The 23,798-nt window shown below is 37.5% G+C and overlaps 1 protein-coding gene across 3 annotated transcripts in view; it reads right to left on the reverse strand.

The window, feature by feature from the left end:
- Window positions 1-23,798, reverse strand: part of KDM4C (lysine demethylase 4C) — a 409,790-nt gene that overhangs the window by 144,805 nt on the left and 241,187 nt on the right. For all 3 annotated transcript variants that reach the window (XM_027549308.1, XM_027549310.1, XM_027549309.1), the window contains 3 exons: window positions 15,213-15,394; window positions 13,088-13,301; window positions 11,060-11,136 (listed from right to left, as the gene is read on the reverse strand). In XM_027549308.1, the coding sequence (XP_027405109.1) occupies window positions 11,060-11,136; window positions 13,088-13,301; window positions 15,213-15,394 (473 nt within the window). The remainder of the gene's footprint in view (window positions 1-11,059; window positions 11,137-13,087; window positions 13,302-15,212; window positions 15,395-23,798) is intronic.

A 23,798-nucleotide genomic window follows, 5' to 3' on the forward strand; every position in this document is an offset into this window, starting at 1 on the left:
ACCACACAAGGGAATTCCCATTAGGATAACAGCTCATCTTTCAATAGAAACTCTTCAAGCCAGGAGGGAATGGCAAGACATACTTAAAATGATGAAAGAAAATAACCTACAGCCCAGATTATTGTACCCAGCAAGGATCTCATTCAAGTATGAAGGAGAAATCAAAAGCTTTTCAGACAAGCAAAAGCTGAGAGAATTCTGCACCACCAAACCAGCTCTCCAACAAATACTAAAGGATATTCTCTAGACAGGAAACACAAAAACGGTGTATAAACTCAAACCCAAAACAATAAAGTAAATGGCAACGGGATCATACTTATCAGTAATTACCTTAAACGTAAATGGGTTGAATGCCCCAACCAAAAGACAAAGACTGGCTGAATGGATACAAAAACAAGACCCCCTACATATGTTGTCTACAAGAGACCCACCTCAAAACAGGGGACACATACAGACTGAAAGTGAAGGGCTGGAAAAAGATTTTCCATGTAAATAGGGACCAAAAGAAAGCAGGAGTAGCAATACTTATATCAGATAAAATAGACTTTAAAATAAAAGGCTGTGAAAAGAGACAAAGAAGGTCACTACATAATGATCAAAGGACCAATCCAAGAAGAAGATATAACAATTATAAATATATATGCACCCAACACGGGAGCACCACAGTACGTAAGACAAATGCTAACAAGTATGAAAGGAGAAATTAACAATAACACAATAATAGTGGGAGACTTTAATACCCCACTCACACCTATGGATAGATCAACTAAACAGAAAATTAACAAGGAAACACAAACTTTAAACGACACAATAGACCAGTTAGACCTAATTGATGTCTATAGGACATTTCATCCCAAAACAATGAATTTCACCTTTTTCTCAAGTGCACATGGAACCTTCTCCAGGATAGATCACATCCTGGGCCATAAAGCTAGCCTTGGTAACTTCAAAAAAATAGAAATCATTCCAAGCATTTTTTCTGACCTACAATGTAGTAAAATTAGATCTCAATTACAGGAGAAAAACTATTAAAAATTCCAACATATGGAGGCTGAACAACACGCTGCTGAACAACCAACAAATCACAGAAGAAATCAAAAAAGAAATCAAAATTTGCATAGAAACGAATGAAAATGAAAATACAACAACCCAAAACCTGTGGGACACGGTAAAAGCAGTCCTAAGGGGAAAGTTCATAGCAATACAGGCACACCTCAAGAAACAAGAAAAAAGTCAAATAAATAACCTAACTCTATACCTAAAGCAACTAGAAAAGGAAGAAATGAAGAACCCCAGGGTTAGTAGAAGGAAAGAAATCTTAAAAATTAGAGCAGAAATAAATGCAAAAGAAACAAAAGAGACCACAGCAAAAATCAACAAAACCAAAAGCTGGTTCTTTGAGAGGATAAATAAAATTGACAAACCATTAGCCAGACTCATCAAGAAACAAAGGGAGAAAAATCAAATCAATAAAATTAGAAACGAAAATGGAGAGATCACAACAGACAACACAGAAATACAAAGGATCATAAGAGACTACTATCAACAATTATATGCCAATAAAATGGACAACGTGGAAGAAATGGACAAATTCTTAGAAAAGTACAACTTTCCAAATCTCGACCAGGAAGAAACAGAAAATCTTAACAGACTCATCACAAGCATGGAAATTGAAACTGTAATCAAAAATCTTCCAGCAAACAAAAGCCCCAGTCCAGACGGCTTCACAGCTGAATTTTACCAAAAATTTAGAGAAGAGCTAACACCTATCCTGCTCAAACTCTTCCAAAAAATTGCAGAGGAAGGTAAACTTCCAAACACATTCTATGAGGCCACCATCACCCTAATACCAAAACCTGACAAAGATCCCACGAAAAAAGAAAACTACAGGCCAATATCACTGATGAACATAGATGCAAAAATCCTTAACAAAATTCTAGCAATCAGAATCCAACAACACATTAAAAAGATCATACACCATGACCAAGTGGGCTTTATCCCAGGGATGCAAGGATTCTTCAATATCTGCAAATCAATCAATGTAATACACCACATTAACAAATTGAAAAACAAAAACCATATGATTATCTCAATAGATGCAGAGAAAGCCTTTGACAAAATTCAACACCCATTTATGATAAAAACTCTCCAGAAAGCAGGAATAGAAGGAACATACCTCAACATAATAAAAGCTATATATGACAAACCCACAGCAAACATTATCCTCAATGGTGAAAAATTGAAAGCATTTCCTCTAAAGTCAGGAACAAGACAAGGGTGCCCACTTTCACAATTACTATTCAACATAGTTTTGGAAGTTTTGGCCACAGCAATCAGAGCAGAAAAAGAAATAAAAGGAATCCAAATTGGAAAAGAAGAAGTAAAACTCTCACTATTTGCAGATGACATGATCCTCTACATAGAAAACCCTAAAGACTCCACCAGAAAATTACTAGAACTAATCAATGACTATAGTAAAGTTTCAGGATATAAAATCAACACACAGAAATCCCTTGCATTCCTATACACTAATAATGAGAAAAGAGAAAGAGAAATTAAGGAAACAATTCCATTCACCATTGCAACGAAAAGAATAAAATACTTAGGAATATATCTACCTAAAGAAACTAAAGACCTATATATAGAAAACTATAAAACACTGGTGAAAGAAATCAAAGAGGGCGCTAATAGATGGAGAAATATACCATGTTCATGGATTGGAAGAATCAATATAGTGAAAATGAGTATACTACCCAAAGCAATTTATACATTCAATGCAATCCCTATCAAGCTACCAACAGTATTCTTCACAGAGCTAGAACAAATAATTTCACAATTTGTATGGAAATACAAAAAACCACGAATAGCCAAAGTGATCTTGAGAAAGAAGAATGGAACGGGAGGAATCAACCTACCTGACTTCAGGCTCTACTACAAAGCCACAGTTATCAAGACAGTATGGTACTGGCACAAAGACAGAAATATAGATCAATGGAACAAATTAGAAAGCCCAGAGATAAATCCACGCACATATGGACACCTTATCTTTGACAAAGGAGGCAAGAATATACAATGGATTAAAGACAATCTCTTTAACAAGTGGTGCTGGAAAATCTGGTCAAGCACTTGTAAAAGAATGAAACGAGACCACTTTCTAACACCATACACAAAAATACACTCAAAATGGATTAAAGATCTCAACATAAGACCAGAAACTATAAAACTCCTAGAGGAGAACATAGGCAAAACACTCTGACATACATCACAGCAGGATCCTCTATGACCCACCTCCCAGAATATTGGAAATAAAAGCAAAAATAAACAAATGGGACCTAATTAACCTTAAAAGCTTCTGCACATCAAAGGAAACTATTAGCAAGGTGAAAAGACAGCCTTCAGAATGGGAGAAAATAACAGCAAATGAAGCAACTGACAAACAACTAATCTCAAAAATATACAAGCAACTCCTACAGCTCAACTCCAGAAAAATAAATGACCCAATCAAAAAATGGGCCAAAGAACTAAATAGACATTTCTCCAAAGAAGACATACAGATGGCTAACAAACACATGAAAAGATGCTCAACGTCACTCATTATCAGAGAAATGCAAATCAAAACCACAATGAGGTACCATTTCACACCAGTCAGAATGGCTGCAATCCAAAAGTCTACAAATAATAAATGGTGGAGAGGGTGTGGAGAAAAGGGAACCCTCTTACACTGTTGGTGGGAATGCAAACTAGTACAGCCACTATGGAGAACAGTGTGGAGATTCCTTAAAAAACTGGAAATAGAACTGCCTTATGACCCAGCAATCCCACTGCTGGGCATACACACTGAGGAAACCAGAAGGGAAAGAGACACGTGTACCCCAATGTTCATCGCAGCACTGTTTATAATAGCCAGGACATGGAAGCAACCTAGATGTCCATCAGCAGATGAATGGATAAGAAAGCTGTGGTACATATACACAATGGAGTATTACTCAGCCATTAAAAAGAATACATTTGAATCAGTTCTAATGAGGTGGATGAAACTGGAGCCTATTATACAGAGTGAAGTAAGCCAGAAGGAAAAACATCAATACAGTATACTAATGCATATATATGGAATTTAGAAAGATGGTAACAATAACCCGGTGTACGAGACAGCAAAAGAGACACTGATGTATAGAACAGTCTTATGGACTCTGTGGGAGAGGGAGAGGGTGGGAAGATTTGGGAGAATGACATTGAAACATGTAAAATATCATGTAAGAAACGAGTTGCCAGTCCAGGTTCGATGCACGATACTGGATGCTTGGGGCTAGTGCACTGGGATGACCCAGAGGGATGGTATGGGCAGAGAGGAGGGAGGAGGGTTCAGGATGGGGAACACATGTATACCTGTGGCGGATTCATTTTGATATTTGGCAAAACTAATACAATTATGTAAAGTTTAAAAATAAAATTAAAAAAAAAAAAAAGTGCTGCATTCAATGTGCCAGCAAATTTGGAAACTCAGCAGTGACCACAGCACTGGAAAAGGCCAGTTTTCATCCAATCCCAAGAAGGGCAAGGCCAAACAATGTTCAATCTGCCGTACAGTAGAGTTCATTTCACATGTTAGCAAAGGTAATGCTCAAAATCCTTCAAGCTAGACTTCAACAGGATGTGAACCAAGAACTTCCAGATGTACAAGCTTGATTTAGAAAAGGCAGAGGAACCAGAGGTCAAATTGCCAACATCCGTTGGATCACAGAAAAAGTAAGGGAATTTCAGAAAAACATCTACTTTGCTTCACTGACTACAATAAGCTTTTTACTGTGTGGATTACAATAATCTATGGAAAATTCTTAAAGAGATAGGTATAACAGACCACCTTACCTGAGAAGGTGGTCTGTTATACCTGTCTCCTGAGAAACCTGTATAAAGATCAAGAGGCAATAGTTAGAACCAGACATGGAACAAAAGACTGGTTCAAAACTGGGAAAGGAGTACGTCAAGGCTGTATATTGTCACGTGCTTATTTAATTTATATGCAGAGTACATCAAGAAAATTTCTGGGCTGGGTGAAGCACAAGCTGGAGTCAAGATTGCATGACAAAGGTCCATATAGTCAAAGCTATGATTATTCCATTGGTCATGTATAGAGCTAAGAGTTAGACCATAAAGAAGACTGAGCACCAAAGAACTAATGCTTTTGAACTGTGGTGGTGGAAAGGACTCTTGAGAGTCCCTTGGACAGCAAGGAGATCAACCCAGTCCATCCGAAAGGATATTATTGGATATTCATTGGAAGGACTGATGCTGAAGCTGAAGTTCCAGTACCTTAGCCACCTGATGCGAAGAGCCAACTCACTGGAAAAGACCCTGATGCTGGGAAAGATTGAGGGCAGGAGGAGAAGCAGGTGTCAGAGGATGAGATGGTTGGATGGCATCACCAACTCAATGGACATGAGTTTGAGCAAACTCCAGGAGACACTGAAGGACAGGGGAGCCAGAGTACATCCTGGATAGGGAAGTCCTAATTATACGGGGTGGCAAAGAGTTTGACATGACTAAATGACTAAACTACAACAGCAACCTAGTTTACTATTTCATTATACAGAATTTTTTTAATTTTTTTTTTTTTAACTTTTTCATTTCAAAATCTACCTTTTCATAGCATGGCAATATCTCTTCAAGAATATAATATGCAACTGTGTATTCTGCTATATAACATTCAAATAAAAATATTTAAACAAATTTTTCTAAATTAAGAGTAAAGGGATATATTGAAATAAAAAGAAATCCCGAAGATAATACATAATGCATAATATGCATTACCCAGAAGATAATGCATATTGCATAATCCAAATAAAATTACAGTAAGGCCTTGAAGTCACTTTTTTTAAAAAATGAAAGTTTCCTTGAGCATATAAAAATTACACTGATCCAGCCAATAATTACCAAAGTCACTTCAACTCCTGTACTTTTCTGTAACTCATCACCTTTGATCAGGTTAAGAAGTACAAAAACAAATTTAGATTTCATGAAGGTGCCCAATTCTTAAGGAAAATTAATTAAAGCAAAATGGAAATACAAAACAACACAGAATCAAAGGATTTCAGGGTCAGTAAGAGGCCTTAGATAATTGTCTCTAATCGAACCTTCTCATTACATTGCTTTTAAATCTTCCTCTAATTAAGATTTTAGATTTCAGGTATGTGAGTTACTATGTCTACCCTGCCTTGCCCTGCAAGAATTATATAAGGTAATTTAAAAAGCTCCCTAGTAAGACATAGCACAAAAGACACTGGAAATTTTCACTGACATTGAAAAACAACAGCACTGGCTTAAAGCTACCATGGACAGAAGACTGACAACTCATGATTTGTCAAAGTCATAAACCTGAGTATGACACAACTTTCCATGATATAAATTACCAATCTTCCCATGAAATTTCCACTCCCATTTACACCACTAAAACAAAACCTCACATTCCCCCTACCTCAAAAGAAACATCCAAATTTCCTGGAGAGAAACAACCACCAAAGAGCTATACTATCCCTAAAGTTTAACCTCTTAACCTGCTTATAGTTTGTTCTTTAGAAAATTCAATAATATAAATCCTTTAGAAGATAGCACAGAAAATCCTTCTGTGGTTATTAGCATACTACCTCTTAATACTCTACAGAGTATTAAGCACATGAATTATTACTGTTTAGGATAAAAGTATTCAGGTTATCAGTTCAATCCACACATTTAACTAACATCGTCCTTCATAATTAGAAGTGAAGCTCTAACACAGAATTCAGGTATTTCACAGAAATACTCAGAATTTAAAAAAAATTTTCAAAGTAGGAATAAAAAAGAAAACGGTGGAGGGAAAAAACTTGAAAGAAAGCAATACATATTCAGCATTTTTACAGTGCGAATATTATGTTTTAATTAGTGGTAACTTACTCACTATAAAATGGAAGCTGATGAACAGATTAGATATAAACTCTAGTAATTTAGGTCAAAAGTAATTAGATACAAATTAAGACTCAAAATAACTAGAAGCACATTTCAGAATCAGAGTGTTGACATTCAACACCTAAAAACAGAACTTGGTAATATTTAGAATATGCTCTTAAAGTGCTACTATAATGAAGGAGTACAAACTGCTCCAAAATGAATCACATAGTCACAAAAGAGCTGGAAACAAAACAGAGCTGCAAATAAAACATTCTAATAAAGCTGGGTTATAAGCTTAACATTTATTACATAAATACATGTACAGCTTCCATACAGGTCTATTTATCTGAGCAGTACTGAAATATGACAAACAGGCACAGAGCAATGATATTTAATTAGAACTATGAGAGCTACAACCTTATGTCACAAAAGACAGGTATTTGGGGAATTTCTTAACTGTTTCATTTTGTTTCACTTGAATTTGGGCTTAGAGCCAGGATTCTAGAATCCAAGTTAGGGTGTAATTCAAAATTTGTAAGTCATCTCTTTCTCTACTACATATAGTTAAGGCTGCAATACAGCCTTTTGTTTCTCATTTTAATTGATACAAGTGGATAAAGTAAAAAAAAAGTAGCAAAATCAAATACACTGAGGACTAAACCAAGACTTCCAGAAATGATGAGAATGCTGAAGGTCACAGATAAAAGCTCTATAAGTTCAGAAATGATCCAACAGTACACCAGGTATTAGGAGTATTATAGAGAAATGAGACAAAGTTCTGGTCTTCAGTTACTGAAAAGCGAGCAGAGCAGTTTGGCCCACATGACTTCCATTCCTTAGAACTGGTAAATAAAAAGACAGCTGGTCTGTGAACACTAATTCCAGCACATCCGCAACTACTAACCCCAACTACCTGTTAATGTACGACTTCAGTTAGTTAGCTAGTTATTCATTTATTTATGGCCAGGATTTGCTGAAATAAACCTTATGATGCCTTTACTTTGAAAGTGTAAATAGTTGATACTTACTTATATAATATAGTTACTATTATAGTTTCCCTCTTTTTCTCCTGTTTTATTGAAATATAATTGACTTATTGTATAAGTTTAAGTTGTACAATGTGACAACATGATATATCTCTATATTGAGAAATCATCACTATAATAAGGTTAGTTAACACATCCATCACCTCACATTAAATACCTTTGTGTGTGTGTGTGTGTGGTGAGAACATTTAAGATCTACTTTCTTGGCAACTTTCAAGTATCTAATAAAGCACTGTTAACTATAGTCATCATGCTGTACATTACACCCTCAGAATGTATTTGTAATTGAAGTATATACTCTTTGACACCTTCACTCATTTCCCTCGTTCCCTCAGCCCATGGCAATTACCAATCTATGTTCTGTATCTATGAGTTCAGGTTTATATTTCTGTTGTTGTTGCTTTGCTTTTTTTTTAATTCCACATGTAAATGGAAAGTATACAGTATTTGTCTATTTTTGACTTATTCCACTTAGCATAACACCCTCCAGTTTCACCCAAATTGTAGCAAGAGAATTTCCTTTTCTTATGGCTGAATAATAATCATTGTACATATGTGTGCATGTGTGAATGTGTTTGTGTGTGTGTGTGTATAGAGACACTTTTTTTTATCCATTTGTCCATCAACAGGTACTCTTTTTAACCTTTAATTTTTATTTTTTGATCTTTAAAAAATAGAACTACCACATACGATTCCCACACACACCTTATGAAAATAAATATAAGGTGTTTCAGGTACCCTCTTCTTACCTCTAAGATTTTCAAAGCAATAATCATTAAAGGAAATATAATTAACTGAAACAATCACATTTGTTGTATAAACACATATCTCAAGCAAAATATGTTACTGGAGTCATTTGTATTCATGATGAATAAGCCTTACTTTCACAAACTATGTTTAAAACAGAAAATCCCAGGAAATACTTAGTAATCAAGAGTTAGTGAACTAAAAGCCAGGATTGAAATATCATTTGACTTCAGCCACACTGTTAGATTTCCATTAGGTTCTTTTAGAGCTTCCATCCAAAAGGAGATCAGCGCTCCTCTGGAACCTAAAACTGACAGTATGAGATTGGTTCCTAAGAAGACAAGTCTAAGTGTACTTCCCAAATGCAACCATTCCAGCCACAAAACCCAAGAATCATACTTAAGTGCTTAGTAAAATATAAATATTGCAACACACAATGCCATACTAAATAAGGGTGTTAAGGCCAGAATATACTTCTCTGCAATGCTTAAAATGAAATTCAATTATTTCTCAAGAGAAAAATTTAGAAATAGAGCTTCATGGACAACGTTCACTCAGAATGGATAAACTGAAAAATAATAATAATAATGATAATTGGCCCATTGTGAATTTAGATCATTTCCAATTAGAGCTAAGAAATTATGCAGGTCTGAAAAAAATCAATGCAAAGTTGTATTCAAGAGCTCCTGTCTTTATCGCAAATTAAGAGAGATTTACATGGTGTCAAAGGCACGCTGTATTTTCTCAGGGTACAGAGAGGTTAAGATTAATAGAAATATGCTTTAAATCAGTTGCAGAGAGTGATTAATCTAAGTATTTCCTTCTGAAGACATGCTAAAGGAAAACAACATAATTGCTAAGAAGCAGTCTTGGAATCAGGGTGGCTGACTGAGGCCTAGCCCTGGCACTGCCATGCAAAGGACAATGGTACCTTGGGGTAACAGGACTGCTCGGTGTGTGAGCATGGAGCCAAGCAGTAACTGCAGATGGAACAGAGAATTCTTCATGCCTTGGTGAACTGAATTAGAGTAGCTCTAAATTCTAAATCTACACTTCAGGGTGAAAGAGGGGACATCATCAACAAAACTGACTCTACAAGACTTTGCTTTGGCTCATATAATACGAATAGAACCAGCATGGTAAACAAGACCTGAATACATATATTACAGCAGGACTTCCTGGCTGTTTTACAGATGCTGTGCAGTTATACAGTTTTTGTTAATGTAATGATCAACCAAATGAAGTATCAAAATGTTATCTGGGCCAATTAATGGAAAGAATTCTTAAGTTGGAGATATTACTTCTAATATCACATAGATCAGATTATCTGGACTATAAAAATGGTCCATATTTTCCCCTGCTTTCCCCTCACTATCCGAAGTGAATGCCAGCAATAAAATCATACAGAAAGTCACTCTTACAGATGCCTTTAATTTATAGTTACCATATGTCTATTTCCACACTGAGAGCTAAACATACATAATCATGACATAAATTTTCATCATGCAAAACATGGTCTTTACATTCCGCCTCAGGGTTTTAACTTTGGCTGCAAGTAAATCTAATCCATTGTCATTAGAGATCATTAAGGAATAAAGCAAAGGCTACTACTATAATCAAAATGAAGCTGAGCATCTGTTATGAGATCAAGAATGAGGGATACAGTCTTGAGATCTGACCGGTCTCCAACTTCAACAACGTTCTGATACATCTTGAAAGAGAATTTTTAAGAAAAATTAAGGCAACACATAATCAAACTGTAAAATGAGTGAACTGGTAGATTAATGGAATGGAGTGCAATGCTTGGGTGTAAGCTAAAGTTTCTATAGTATCTTCAGGGAAAACAATTTAGGTGAAGAGAAATCTGTGTTTCCCAAACAGAGAATAATTTGGTGTTGTAGTTTCTGTCTCAAGTTCACAGCAATGTTTAGCACAAAACACTTAAAAATTTGCTAAAGTATGAATGTATAAATGAATAAACAGGGAAGAGCTATGCTAGTGGAATAGTTGTGAATGAGCATGGTTTCCTCAGAGGTCCCTAGAGATTCCTATCCACACTGTCACTCAGAATACTTATTTTCTAGAACTGCAAAACTGAGCTGGGAAAGAACGTGAAGCAGTATTTTGGACATGCTCTAAAAAACTGCTAGTCTCTGTAGGTTCCTGAGGAGAGGGTGATCTCTAGAAATGTATTTAACATTTCCACAGTAGATACAGAGATACTCAGTAGGATGATTTGGAAAGAGAAGACTAGAAAAACAGGGAAGGGTGAAACTGCACACAAAAGTACATGTACCACTAGATTTAAACGGACCCACAATGGACGGAATGAATAAGCCACTTACTGCTGTCCACGCATTTCTCTTGCACCGGGCACATAGCCATCCATCACAGATCTCATGAGAAGGGATTCCATAACAACCTACAAAATAATAGTATGGATCCATTAATTAAGCCTTTTGTATTTTGTGAATATGACACATTTTAGCCACTGAATAAATAAAATCAGAGCAACAACCTACCATACCATTTTTTATTCTCATTGCTTAGAACAAAACATAAGCAAGGCTGGCTCAGAGACACTTTTGGTTCTCACACCTTATACCTAACAGGATATCACTGCCAGGAAGCATGAGAGTAGGCATCTAAACAGTTAGCAATGCTCACACTAGTTATCATAAAGAATACTAGTGATAGTACTTGAATGGGCAATAATAAAATCTCTAAACTTTCAGGTCTAGTCCTTTACTCATATAAAACATATTTCAAAGTAAGCTGCAATTTATGAAGCAAAGTTTGGAGAAATTTTAAAATGGTACAGTAAATAAACCTTAACAAAATATTTCTGAACATAAAAGTATATGCATAAAATTAATGTAATTTAAAACTACACTTCAAAAATTACATTTAATTAGCTTTAATTTCAGTGATACGGACAAAGGATACACAATTCATGGCTGGTGATGAAGAGATATGTTCGATTTTACTTGTCTATTCAGTACATGCCTGACTCAACAATTTAGAGATGGCTGATGATGTAATTACATGATATATGTAGCAATTATATGGCTCCAACAAACATGTGTTACTCTGGCTTCCTGAAAAAAGAGGGCTTTGAAATGAATAGAATTTAAAGAAGTAATTTTTAATATCAAATTTCTATAAAATTTGACTTGGGAAGGGAAAATAACAGAAATGTAATTACCCAAAGAAAAGCCTATAATAGTTAACCAAGATCATAAAATGTTTAGTTCAAGCACATGTTCATAAAATATTATGGCTAAGTTGCACAGGTAGTGCATTCTGGAGTCAAGATTAAATCCTAACTTGTTTGTAAAATGATGCTATGCCTCTCATATACATATAACCGTGTAGAGTGAGTGAGTGAGTAAGTGAGTGAGAGTGTGTGTGTGTGTGTGTGTGTGTGTGTGTATGTGTGTGTGTGTGTGTGTACTGAGTGTCTTACAGACTGATGAAGTAAATAAGAAGTTTAATATAATTATATTTCAAACACATGTTCAAATCCCGTGGGGAAGCTGAAAGTATCTAATAAATAAATGCTTGATAGCCAGGCAATTTGAACCTTAATATAAGACTGGTATTACTGTGGGGTAAATACAGAATGTAATACATATATCATAAATCATTCAAACCACATTGACAGACTCACACCACACCTAAGAAGGTTAATAAAACATGTGACTTGGTAAGAGCTTGAATACTAAAATGCTTTAAAATACAATTGCAATGTATAACTGATCCATTTTAGATTTATACATTTTAGAGGGTTTAGATGACAGATTAACCTATAAAAATGTATTTGCCATTAACGCAATTATGTAAAAATAGCAAATTGAGACAGGTATAGAGCCTAACGATCTCAGTCCTGGGGGAAAACTCGAAGGACTGTTTTCCCCAAAATGAAGATCTCCCTACTCTTACAAAGAATAAAATTTTAACTCAGGAATTAAATTTAACAACAATTCCCCAAATCACCAAAAGAATACTCATTCTTTTTAAAACTTACAAAGGAAAATAGTGATGAATCAACATAAGAGACTAAAATTAAGGTTTTATAAACTATATCTTAAGTAAAATTCAAGCATGTGAAAGGAGTCCCGTGGTGACTCCACATGGGGACCCCAATAAAACAAACCATCAGACCTGTTCTCCACTGATACCACATAAAATACAAGAAAGGACAATTATACCTTTCATACTTTCATTAGAAGAAATATGAGAAAGAATGATCTAATCATTAATGATGCCAATAGTTCACTGTGATAGATTTGACAGGCTGCAGAGGGGTGAGAAATAAAGACTATGTGAAGCACTAAAAAAGCCAGTGATTAATGACTGATAGACTCATTTACTTGCATGAACCCGCACGCGACACTCTGCACAGGAAATCAGAAGGCTTGTTCCATCCTCTTCCAGGAAGGCATTAGGTGGAGAATATTCTATATTTTCTTCACTATAAATAAAACACATCTCTGGAATGAGGGGCTTAGTCTTTCCTCCTGAAGTCACCACTTCATCTAATTTTGTCTCCCATCTAGAATCATTTTCTTCATTGCTGCTATCTGGCTGAAAAACACAATATTTGCAAATGAGCAAAAAATACAGAAAGGAGCTCAAATCACTTGCTTTGGATAGATCCAAGAAAAGCTATTTCATTTACTAATTTTTCACTTCTGTATTGTTTCTTCTTGTCCTTGTCCTCCAACTATCACCTCTGCTCCCCAGGTTCCCATCCAGAAGCTAAGCTGTAGGAACAAAAGGAGATTCTATATGTCCACTATTACAGAAAGAGATGGGCTACTAAAATTATGTTCTTATAGACAAAGTTCATGAGAAGCAATGATCCTTCCGATGAACTTTTTTTGCTTCTGTATTTGCACTAGGTTAATAGATCTGATTTCATTTACTGAAGAATCTTACCTGGTTACACCTGAAGGAGAATCTTCAAAGACCTCAGTTTTAATTTCTATGACAGTATTTAGAGAGTTTTTGAAGGTTTTTGTCTCATCACAAAGTTTTAAAACAGCAAGACAGAAACATCTAGCAAATGACATCAGATAACAAGGCATAATATGCAAACAAAATTGTCATCTCTGACCAAAATATAAGATATTCATTGTTTATTTGAATATAATTAATGAACTATCTTATCCCAGAAACCTTATGTTAATAAATTTCCCCAAATCTTATAATTTTAGTTGGAATTTTTTTAATCATTAGGGAAATATGCAGGCAGATTATGATACAGAAATAAGAATCAAAACAAAGGTAAATTTTTCAAGAAAACATAGAAATTTAACAATGGGAAATAAAAATAAAGTTAATCACTCCCTAATGTCTCATTCAGATGAATGAATGAACTACTTCCTCTATTTACAAAGTTCTGAGAATATGGCACATTATGCATTTTTATGCTCTGAAATGTCTGGACAGAATTACTTCATGTGGAACTTTAAGAACAATGTGATCTTGAATAGAATATTTCTGATTCTATTAGTGAAAATATAATCCAGAACACAATATTCACAACAATACACTTTATAATATTGTATATTAAAATGGACCTAGTAGTTCTACCCTTGCTGCTGCTGCTGCTAAGTCGCTTCAGTCGTGTCCGACTCTGTGTGACCCCACAGACGGCGGCCCACCAGGCTCCGCCATCCCTGGGATTCTCCAGGCAAGAACACTGGAGTGGGTTGCCATTTCCTTCTCCAATGCATGAAAGTGAAAAGTAAAAGTGAAGTCGCTGTCATGTCTGACTCTTAGCGACCCCATGGACTGCAGCCCACCAAGGCTCCTCCATCCATGGGATTTTCCAGGCAAGAGTACTGGAGTGGGGTGCCATTGCCTTCTCCGAGTTCTACCCTTACCAGATTCCTAAAGATCATTTTGTTTGTGTTAGTGCTGAAGAATGTGGCCCTCTGTGATCTAAGACGCTTTTGGCATAACATATATGACATGACATCTGAAAATAATACCAAGAATAGCTGGCTGATGGGGATAAACTGGACAATTTGGTTTGCACTGAGTCCTGCTGTGTCTTTTGCATGTTCTACATGGAAAGATGAAGAGAGGTATTTCAAATGTGAGCCCAGAGCTGACATTTATATGATTGAGAGTAATATTTTCAAACATAAAGCAGAGACTAGGTCTAAGTTCTCTCTCTGCAAGCTTCTACTATTTTGAAACTTTAAGGTCTGTGTTTCTTGGTCAAGTGGGTAGAAAGAAAGGTTGGAATTAACCGTTGACTGAAATAAATTAAGACATTCAAAAATAATAAACCACTGTTAAAGAAAAGTCTCTCAAGTGGCACGCAGGAATTCTGTTTGATGTCTATGATGGTCATTAGCTACAGAAGAACTAATGTTTTCTTCACTGTGTGCATACTAACTACAATGATTCACCTGTGTTTTTACAGCCACACAGAAAGTGCTACAGTGAAAAGAAACGTGGGCAGGGGCCCCTCCCGCCAGCTACCTTGTAGTAGGGCATGAGCAGAGCACAAATGGCGCAGTGTGGCTCCATTCTGCCCATGGCTGTGTTATACTCTTGCTCGGCCACAAAGTTTGGGGACTTCGTCTGCCAAAGGTGAACCAGAGGCTTTGCCCAAGACTCGGTTTCTTCCACTTCTTCCTCAATCGATGGAACCTCAGGCAAATCTGAAGAGAAAGGGCATGAAAACAAAGTGAGCAGGGTCAGTTCAGTTCGGTTCAGTTGCTCAGTCGTGTCCGACTCTTTTGCGACCCCATGAACCACAGCACACCAGGCCTCCCTGTCCATCACAAACTCCCAGAGTCTACCCAAACCCATGTCCATTGAGTCAGCGATGCCATCCAACCATCTCATCCTCTGTCGTCCCCTTCTCCTCCTGCCAGCAATCTTTCCCAGCATCAGGGTCTATTCCAATGAGTCAGCTCTTCGCATCAGGTGGCCAAAGTATTGCATTTCAGCTTCAACATTAGTCTTTCCAATGAATACCCAGGACTGATCTCCTTGAGGATGGACTGGTTGGATCTCCTTGCAGTCCAGGGGACTCTTAAGAGTCTTCTCCAACACCACAGTTCAAAAGCATCAATTCTTCGGCACTCAGCTTTCTTTATAGTCCAACTCTCACATGCATACATGACTACTGGAAAAACCATAGCCTTGACTAGATAGACTTTGTTGACAAAGTAATGTCTCTGCTTTTGAATATGCTGTCTAGGTTGGTCATAACTTTCCTTCCAAGGAGTAAGTGTCTTTTAATTTCATGGCTACAATCAACATCTGCAGTGATTTTAGAGCCCCAAAAAATAAAGTCAGCTGCTGTTTCCACTGTTTCCCCATCTATTTGCCATGAATGGGACCGGATGCCATGATCTTAGTTTTCTGAATGTTGAGCTTTAAGCCAACTTTTTCACTCTCCACTTTCACTTTCATCAAGAGGCTCTTTAGTTCTTCTTCACTTTCTGCCATAAGGGTGGTGTCATCTGCATATCTGAGGTGATTGATATTTCTCCCAGCAATCTTGATTCCAGCTTGTGCTTCTTCCAGCCCAGTGTTTCTCATGATGTACTCTGCATATAAGTTAAATAAGCAGGGTGACAATATACAGCCTTGACGAACTCCTTTTCCTATTTGGAACCAGTCTGTTGTTCCATGTGCAGTTCTAACTGTTGCTTCCTGACCTGCATACAGGTTTTTCAAGAGGCAGGTCAGGTGGTCTGGTATTCCCATCTCCTTCATAATTTTCCACAGTTTATTGTGATCCACAGTTAAAGGCTTTGGCATAGTCAATAAAGCAGAAATAGACATTTTTCTGGAACTCTCTTGCTTTTTTGATGATCCAGCAGATGTTGGCAATTTGACTTGTGAAGTCAAGTGTGCCTTAGGAAGCATCATTATGAACAAAGCTAGTGGAAGTGATGGAATGCCAGTGGAGCTATTTCAAATCCTAAAAGATGATGCTGTGAAAGTGCTACATTCAATATGTCAGCAAATTTGGAAAACTCATCAGTGGCCGCACGACTGGAAAAGGTCAGTTTTCATTCCAGTCCCAAAGAAAAGCAATGCCAGAGAATGTTCACACTACCACATAATTGAACTCATCTCACACGCTAGTAAAGTAATGCTCAAAATTCTCCAAGCCAGGCTTCAGCAATACATGAACTGTGAGCAGGGTACTCAGGGAAAAACAACTACGTTGATCATAAAAGACGCACACATTCCAAAGTACCTGTGATATTAATGTCGGAGTGGAAACCAGAAATGAAATTGGCATCCTCCTCATCATCGAGCACTACCTCTGATTTGAGAGCCAGACAAACCAACCCACTTTCCACACCTTCCCTATCCTCACCCCTCCTCTCAGCTCCACAACTTCTTGTTTCTTGTGCTACCCTGATACCTCCCAGGGTAAGAGTTTTAATATGTGCAAGATTATCTTTCAGCTAGCACAGGAATTCACTAGCCACTATCTGCCTTACCAATATTTTTAGTTCCCTGGCCTAATACAGCAGATGATTTAATTTAAAATTATTAATTTTATTTCACTTAATTAACTTTTATTCAAAATTCATGACAAATACCATTTACAGACTGACTATTGTGTGCCAAGCAATATAGTACTATTACATGGATATAAAAGACAATACCTAAGCCAAATCTCATTTGTTCAATATGATTCCCCAGAGGGTCAAATCTCTTTAAGTATGTGTATCTGTTAACATGAAAAGGGCAGAGATCCATTCCACAAAAATATCATTTTACAAAATTTTACAGAAGGCCAGAAAAATACAAAAAGATATAATAGATTATGAGAAGAAATTCCTCACGCTTATAGCAGAGGACAGTGTATCAAAACAATGGCAGCAATCACAGCTACATCTAGTACTTAATGTTCACAGCTGTGACACACTCTAAACTTCCTCTGCAGTAGCTGTCTCAGTGCTGCTAATAAATACTGTAAAGCAATGTCTTCAAGTCCCAGAAGGGGTATTCCCATGATCTAAAGAGCTCCTGCCCTTGCCCTGGTGACTCACCTGTGTTAAAAAAAAAAGTCAAAGTGGATTTGCTGAAGTGGAAAAGTAGGAAGGGCTAAATGAGGCTGAAAATAACTCTAAAAACATCAAATGCCAACTGAAGCAAAACGGAACAATCCTGTTCCTGTTTCCGTGGTGGTGGTGGTATTATCCTTATTATTACTATTATACACAATAGAAATGCTTAACGTTCAGTCAGGGACAATGTTTGAAACAAAACTAAGAACCTCTGCCTACATTTGAAATAAAAGTAATTTGATGCTAAATGTTTCCACCTCTGTTTCCTTATAATATATAACAGCAGATTTACTGTGAAGAGTAAACTTTGACAAATCAAAGATGTGAGTAAAAGTTAACTAGGAACTTGAAATAACATTGCATTTAATGACCAATATACACTAAACATGAGAGCTAAACAAGCAAGCAAAATCCTTGGGCTTGAATAACTTGGATTCCACTTACTGGTTCACAATAAATTTATCACATCACTTGTTTTATTATAAAAGACCGAAATTAACAAGATGAATGATGCTCTTATTCATTCATTTCGACTTGGTTGATATGATGCGTTCTCAAAATAGTTTTAGGGATGAAGAAAATACTATTTAATTCCTAAAAGCCTTGGGAAAATGAACAAGAAGTAGGAGAACAATTCTCAACAATGGAGCCAGAGAACAGGCCTCTGGCAAGACTTGATCTAGGGCAGCCTGACACACCTTGACACACTCAAACTGACCTGGTGGAAGACCCTGCTCCACAGCTGTCCATCTCCCAAATGAGGTCATACTCTAGCCCAAAGAGCATCTGTCTTCTGTTTGGATGCTCTCTGGGCCACAGTTGCAGAGAACACCATAACTATGGAATCCTGCGAATTAAGAGCTGCCTGGCAATGACGCTATGCAGCCCCCAATACAGGAACTGTCAGTTCAGAGACTTCGTTTTTGTTTGTTTGTTTGTTTAAGGCTTGAGGGATCTTAGTTCATCAACCAGGGATTGGACCCAAGGACCCAGGAACCCAGCAGTGAAATCACCAAGTCCTAACCACTGGACCACCAGGGAACTCCTCAGAGACCTAACTTGAAATTCAAACTCTGATTCAGAAGGGCTGTGGCTTTCTGTAAAGTAGATTTTCATGGTGATCACGGCTTTCTCACCTACTTCAGGTTTTTTTTTTTTTTTCTTTTTAATATTGAAATGAAATAGAGAAGGTAAAATTTCTTTTTAAGCTCCAAAGTATTAAAATTCTTTATAAACTCTACAATGATATATAATACATATATTATGTATAATCCATCCAGTCATCTTATTTTTCATATGATCTGTTTGTCAACTCTATCCTTCAATATTTTATGAGAGGGGGGAAAAAAGAGACTACACTTAATCGTAAGTACATGATGATGACTATACAAATTTTAACTTAGTTTTAAAAGTCAAACACATTGGCACATTTTTGAAGGTAAGTATTTTTTCTTCCTGAAATTACCTCATCAAATTATTCATCCCTCTTCTATATCCAAGAATTCTCGCCTACCTTTGAACCAAGGCATTGTTCAAGCACAGACTAACCTTGATTCTTGCCTTTCCCAGACTCATGATATTCATAAATATTCTGGGGAGAAAAGTCCTAAATATTCTGGGGGGAAAAGTACTTTAGGATATTTAAATACTCTCATCATCACACAATTCCCAAAGAAAAACTTCCCTTTCAGTCTCTAAACACCACTCCTATTTCTGGTCTCTTTTTAGTGCACCTTCATCCACTTGCTTTTTAAAAAAGATACTTCTTATCTTCCAATATACAGAAGTGGGAGAATGTTTTTTCCATTGTAGTTTTTAAATATTCTGATCATTTGGCATCGTGCGCCTAGGAATTTCCTTTCCTCCTCCTCATCTTCAACTATAATTAACTAATGAACCTCTAAAGTTACACTGTGATCTCACTTGTATATATTAATATTTACCTCACTATATGATGCACTATAAGATGTCAGGCAATGAAAATAGACCATACAGTTCCACAGATTTTTAGATTTTTAAAATATCAAATTACTTCTCACAACACCTTCACAAAAGAGGAGGACAGGGCAGATATTAAACATACAAGGACTCGGACACTATACACATTTAATGAATCCAATGTTTTTTATCACCATAATTACCTCTTTTTTAACATATGCATATATACCAGCATAGCAACATTCAGAAGCTCTGAGTCTCATGTTGAAAGCCACAGTTTGCTGTAGAAACAAAGAGAGTGGTGCAAAGGAAAGATCCCTTGGTGCAAATGCATCAAAGTTTGTGAAATCTGTGAAAATGTTACCAGCATAAGACTCCTTTCTTTCCCAACTGTATTCTCAACAAGAACAAAAGAAGAGCTAACAGAGTAACGGCAGTTCTCACAGCACAAGTCTCTCAGAGCAAGGTCTAGGAGATACATGGCACAATTTCATGTGGTCTGTACAGTCAAAAATACTTGCACAATAACAGAACATGTTATTTGCCTGTGTCACCCTGTTGATATTTTTAATGGTGACATAAGAGCAATGAAGGGTAAAACTGTTGGTGCCTTAGCTTGAGTTAATGCAGGGGCTCCAATGCAGTCATGATATACTCGATTATCTCAAATTTGCAGTTGAGGGTGAGGAAGTTCTCATCAATGTCTTGATGAAGAAAAAATACATCTATCAATTTTATTAAATTTGTGACAAAATGGGATGTATGCATACAGTACTTTGGCTGTATACTGTAGTTCAATGGTTATCATGGGAAAAGGTAATGGACAAATAATTGAATCACACGCTAAATGACCTGCCTTTTTCATGGAATACCATTTTTACTTGAACAAATGATTAACAGACAATCTATGGTAATTCAGATTTGGGTATCTGGAAGGAATTTTCATGAAAGTGAACAAAGAAAGATGTCATTTTAATTTGAAAAAAAAAAAAAAAACTACTGATAATATTTTTTGACAGTGGTGAAATTAAAGCTTCTAAGTCAAAATTACAACTTCCAAAAATGTGTATCCACTTATGTGAGCTAGACAACTTCCCAATAATTAAAGCTATTTCTAATGGAATTGATGGTGATAATAACAAATATACTTTTTTTATAGTATAAAAATACCTATATGACACATATCTTTGTTTACCAATATATGACGTTACAAAACCACACATGTGTAGAACAGCCGAAGTGCAAGACAGATCAATAAATTTTCAGTTTAAAAGAGAACAAAAGGATCACTGATGGGATTCAGATTGCATGTTGCAACTAGTCTTTAAAAAACCACCTTGTGTCAAATTTCGTGTAGTGTCAAAGAATATACATATTAAAATGGCAGAGGAATAGGACAAGAAGACCACTTTCTCCCCCACAAATTCATCGAAAGACCATTTGAACACTGAGCAAATACCATAGAACAACTTCTGAACGCTGGCGGAGGACACCAGGCACCCAGAAAGGCAGCCCATTGTCTTCGAAAGGAGGTAGGACAAAATATAAAAGATAAAAAGAGAGACAAAAGAGTTAGGGATGGAGACCCTTCCCGGAGAAGGAGTCCTAAAAGAGGAGAAGTTTCCAAACACCAGGAAACCCTCTCACTGGTGGGTCTGTGGGGAGTTTTGGAAATCTCAGAGGGCAACATAACTGGGAGGAAAAAATAAATAAATAAAACCCACAGATTACACACTTAACTGCAACTCCCAGCGGAGAAGTAGCCCAGACACTCGCATCCGCCACCAGCAAGCAGGGACTGAACAGGAAGGTGCAGGCTGCACTGCTCAGGGTAAGGACAGGGCCTAAATGCCCTGAGGGCAATCTGAAGGCGCTAACCTGAGATAGCAACCCAAACCATGGGACTGCCAGAGAGAGAAAGAAAAAAAAAGAGGAAGTATAGAGAGAGAACTTTCACACAAAAAGCTCTAACCTAAGGCACTGCCAGGCCTGTTCAAAGAACAAAGGACTGTGCAAATACTAGAGGAGAGCTAGCCGGCAGCAGACTGGCTCATCTCCCGCCAGAGGCAGGGAGGCAGGCAGGCAACAGCCAGAGCCGGAAGGCAAGGGGCATCCTCTACCAAACTGCAAGCAAGTTCCCAGTTGCTAACCAAGTCTTCCTGGGATCCTGGATGGTTGACATCCACCAGGAGGGTTGCATCCAGAGATCAACTCCCCAGAGGAGACACACGGCACACCTGAGACAGCACTCCTGCTGCGCACCCAGGAAATCAAGCGACTGGGACTGGGAGGTGATAAGACGCACCGCCCCACCTGGGGAGAGCGCTCCCCAAGCACCTGATCACCCGAGCTGGTCAGACCTCGTAAGGGCACAAAACACAGGCCCAACCGAGTCTGTACCTTTGTGGAGTACCTGAGAAACTGAACCTGAGCGGCTTAGAAATGGGAAGTGCACACAACCCAGGGCCTGCCTTAGACAGTTCCCCTGCAGAGCAACCTGGAGCTTGAGCAGTGTAGACCAAGAAAGCACACACACCTTGAGCTGGAGCAAACCCAGTGTGGGCCAGACACTGCGAGCAGTCCCCACACACGCCAGTGATATTGCAGTGTTCCTCCTTCCCTGCAGCACAATTGAACAAGTGAGCCTAAATAAATGACCACCTTCGCCCCCTTGTGTCAGGGTGGAAGTTAGATACTGAAGAGACTTCCAAACAGAGGAAGCTGAAATAAAGAAGAAGGGATCGTTTTGGAAGTGACAGGTCCAACAGATTAAAACCCTGTAGTTAGCATAGGCTACACTGGAAGGGACCTATAGACCTTGAGAATAAGTATAAGCTGGAACAAGGAACTATCTAAAACTGAACTGACCCCACACTGCCCTCAACAGACCCAGAGAAATTCCAAGATGTATTTTACTATTATCATTTTTTAATTTAAATTTTTTTTATTTTTAAGTTCATTACTCCTTTAATTTTCATTTTTAAAACCTATTACCTTGCAAAAAAAAAGACCCTATTTTTAAAGCAAATTTCATATATATATATTTTTAATAACTTTTGAAAATTTTTTTTTTTTAATACTGTATTCTTGAGAGTCTAACCTCTACTCTAGATTTTTAATCTTTACATTGTGGTATTTGTTATCTATTCTGTACCTTTAAGAATCCAATCTTCAGTACCCATTTTTACTTAGGACTGTGATTACTGGCTTGATTGTTCTCTCCCCTTTTGACTCTCCATTTTCTCCCACAGGTCACCTCTATCTCCTCCCTCCCCCTTCTCTACTTAACTCTGTGAATCTCCTTGGGTGTTCCCGGCTGTGGAGAACACTTAGAGAACTGATCACAGGCTAGATTAGTCTCGCTTCTTTTGACTCCCACTCCTCTCCTTCGGGTCACCTCTGTCTCCTTCCTCCCTCTTCTTTTCTCTATGGAACTCCGTGAACCACTCTGAATGTTCCAGACTGTGGAGAGCAAATAGGGAATTGATTACTGGCTAGATTGCTCTCTCCCCTTTTGATTCTCCCTATTCTCCTCCTGGCCACCTCTATCACCCTCCTCCCTCTTCTCTTCTCCATGTAACTCTGTGAACCTCTCTGGGTGTCCCCCACTGTGGAGAATCTTTTCACCATTAACCTAGATGTTTTATCATTGGAGCTATATGGATGGAGAAGTCTTGAGGCTACTTTAAGAATAAGACTGAAAGCCAGAGGCAGGAGGCTTAAATCCAAAACTTGAGAATACCAGAAAACTCCTGACTCCAGGGAACATTAATCAACAAGAGCTCATCCAAAAGCCTCCATACCTACACTGAAACCAAGCTCCACCCAACAGTCAAAAAGTTTCAGAGCAAGACATACCAAGCTAATTCCCCAACAATGCAGGAACATAACCCTGAGCACAAAAACACAGGCAGCCAAAAGTCACACCAAACCCACAGACACCTCAAAACTTTTTACTGAACACTTTATTGCACTCCAGAGAGAAGAGATCCAGCTCCACCCAGCAGAACACTGATGCAAGCTTCCCTAACCAGGAAACCTTGACAAGTCACTCGTCCAACCCCACCCACAGGGAGGAACCTCCATA

Source organism: Bos indicus x Bos taurus, chromosome 8 (assembly GCF_003369695.1).
Source record: "Bos indicus x Bos taurus breed Angus x Brahman F1 hybrid chromosome 8, Bos_hybrid_MaternalHap_v2.0, whole genome shotgun sequence".
Lineage (NCBI taxonomy): Eukaryota > Metazoa > Chordata > Mammalia > Artiodactyla > Bovidae > Bos > Bos indicus x Bos taurus.